The sequence below is a fragment of the Penaeus japonicus genome, unplaced genomic scaffold, assembly GCF_977035675.1.
Source record: "Penaeus japonicus unplaced genomic scaffold, GWHDUDI00000001_assembly GWHDUDI00000026, whole genome shotgun sequence".
In the NCBI taxonomy this organism is placed as follows: Eukaryota; Metazoa; Arthropoda; class Malacostraca; order Decapoda; family Penaeidae; genus Penaeus; species Penaeus japonicus.
This window is the reverse complement of record NW_028234428.1, coordinates 4,195,443-4,196,291: the sequence shown is the minus strand read 5'-3', so window position 1 is coordinate 4,196,291 and position 849 is coordinate 4,195,443. Positions and strand designations below refer to the sequence as shown.

The 849-nt window shown below is 37.7% G+C and overlaps 1 protein-coding gene across 1 annotated transcript in view; it reads left to right on the top strand.

Annotated features, from left to right (window-relative positions):
* The first annotated feature begins 205 nt into the window (after positions 1 to 205).
* The window catches only part of LOC122251566 (P-selectin), a 114,748-nt gene continuing 114,104 nt past the window's right edge, over positions 206 to 849 (top strand). Inside the window, exon 1 of the mRNA XM_086552344.1 lies at positions 206 to 413. Within this exon, the coding sequence (XP_086408470.1) occupies positions 350 to 413 (64 nt within the window). The 5' untranslated portion in view covers positions 206 to 349. The remainder of the gene's footprint in view (positions 414 to 849) is intronic.

Below are 849 nucleotides of genomic sequence, written 5' to 3'. Positions count from 1 at the left end.
TTCGTATCATATATCATGAAAGTTCAGGAAACAAGACTAGATGAAACGGGACTCATAACACAGCCAGATAAATGAACATTGGTAATGTCTTTTGGACGTGTTCAAAGAGCGCCTTGGAAGACGGTAGAAAAATGGAGTCGGAATATGCTCACCTGGCAACCCCCCCTCTTGCAGCACCCACTCGCCTAGTAAGACCTTCGCTTTCAGTGTGTCTCCTGAGGTTGTCGTGTGAGCATGGGTCTACTAGCCTTTCCCTCGGGGCCCTAAATAGTGATCTAAAGTGAAAAGTGAATATTCCATTTTTAAAGGAAAAACCTGTGATTGCTAAAGTTAACATTGGTGTGTCATTATGAATCGCCCGGGAATATATGGGATTTTGATATTCTTTGCGACTTCCGCGACTGTCTCTCAAGGTAAGGGAGTTTTCCTTTCATTTTTTTTCTCTCCTCTCTTCTCTTGTGTGAGATGTAGAGTACAGTGGACGTTTCCTGAGGGTGCAGCACCCAGGGGCTTGCGCCTCCAACAGGTAATCATCAGCCGCCTACAGGAGCATGTGATCCGAATATGGTTTTGGCTCACCTCCAAAATAAACTTTAATCTTAGTCAGACTTGTGTGTAACAAGCCTAGGTATATACATACATGCATATATATATATATATATATATATATATATATATATATATATATATATATATATATATATATATATATATATATATATATAGACATATATATACACACATACATATATTTATATACATATAGTAGGCCTACATACACATGTATCTTTATGTCTTCTCTCTTTGTCTGAATTAATGTGTATATGCAGGTATGTTTGCATTTTATGT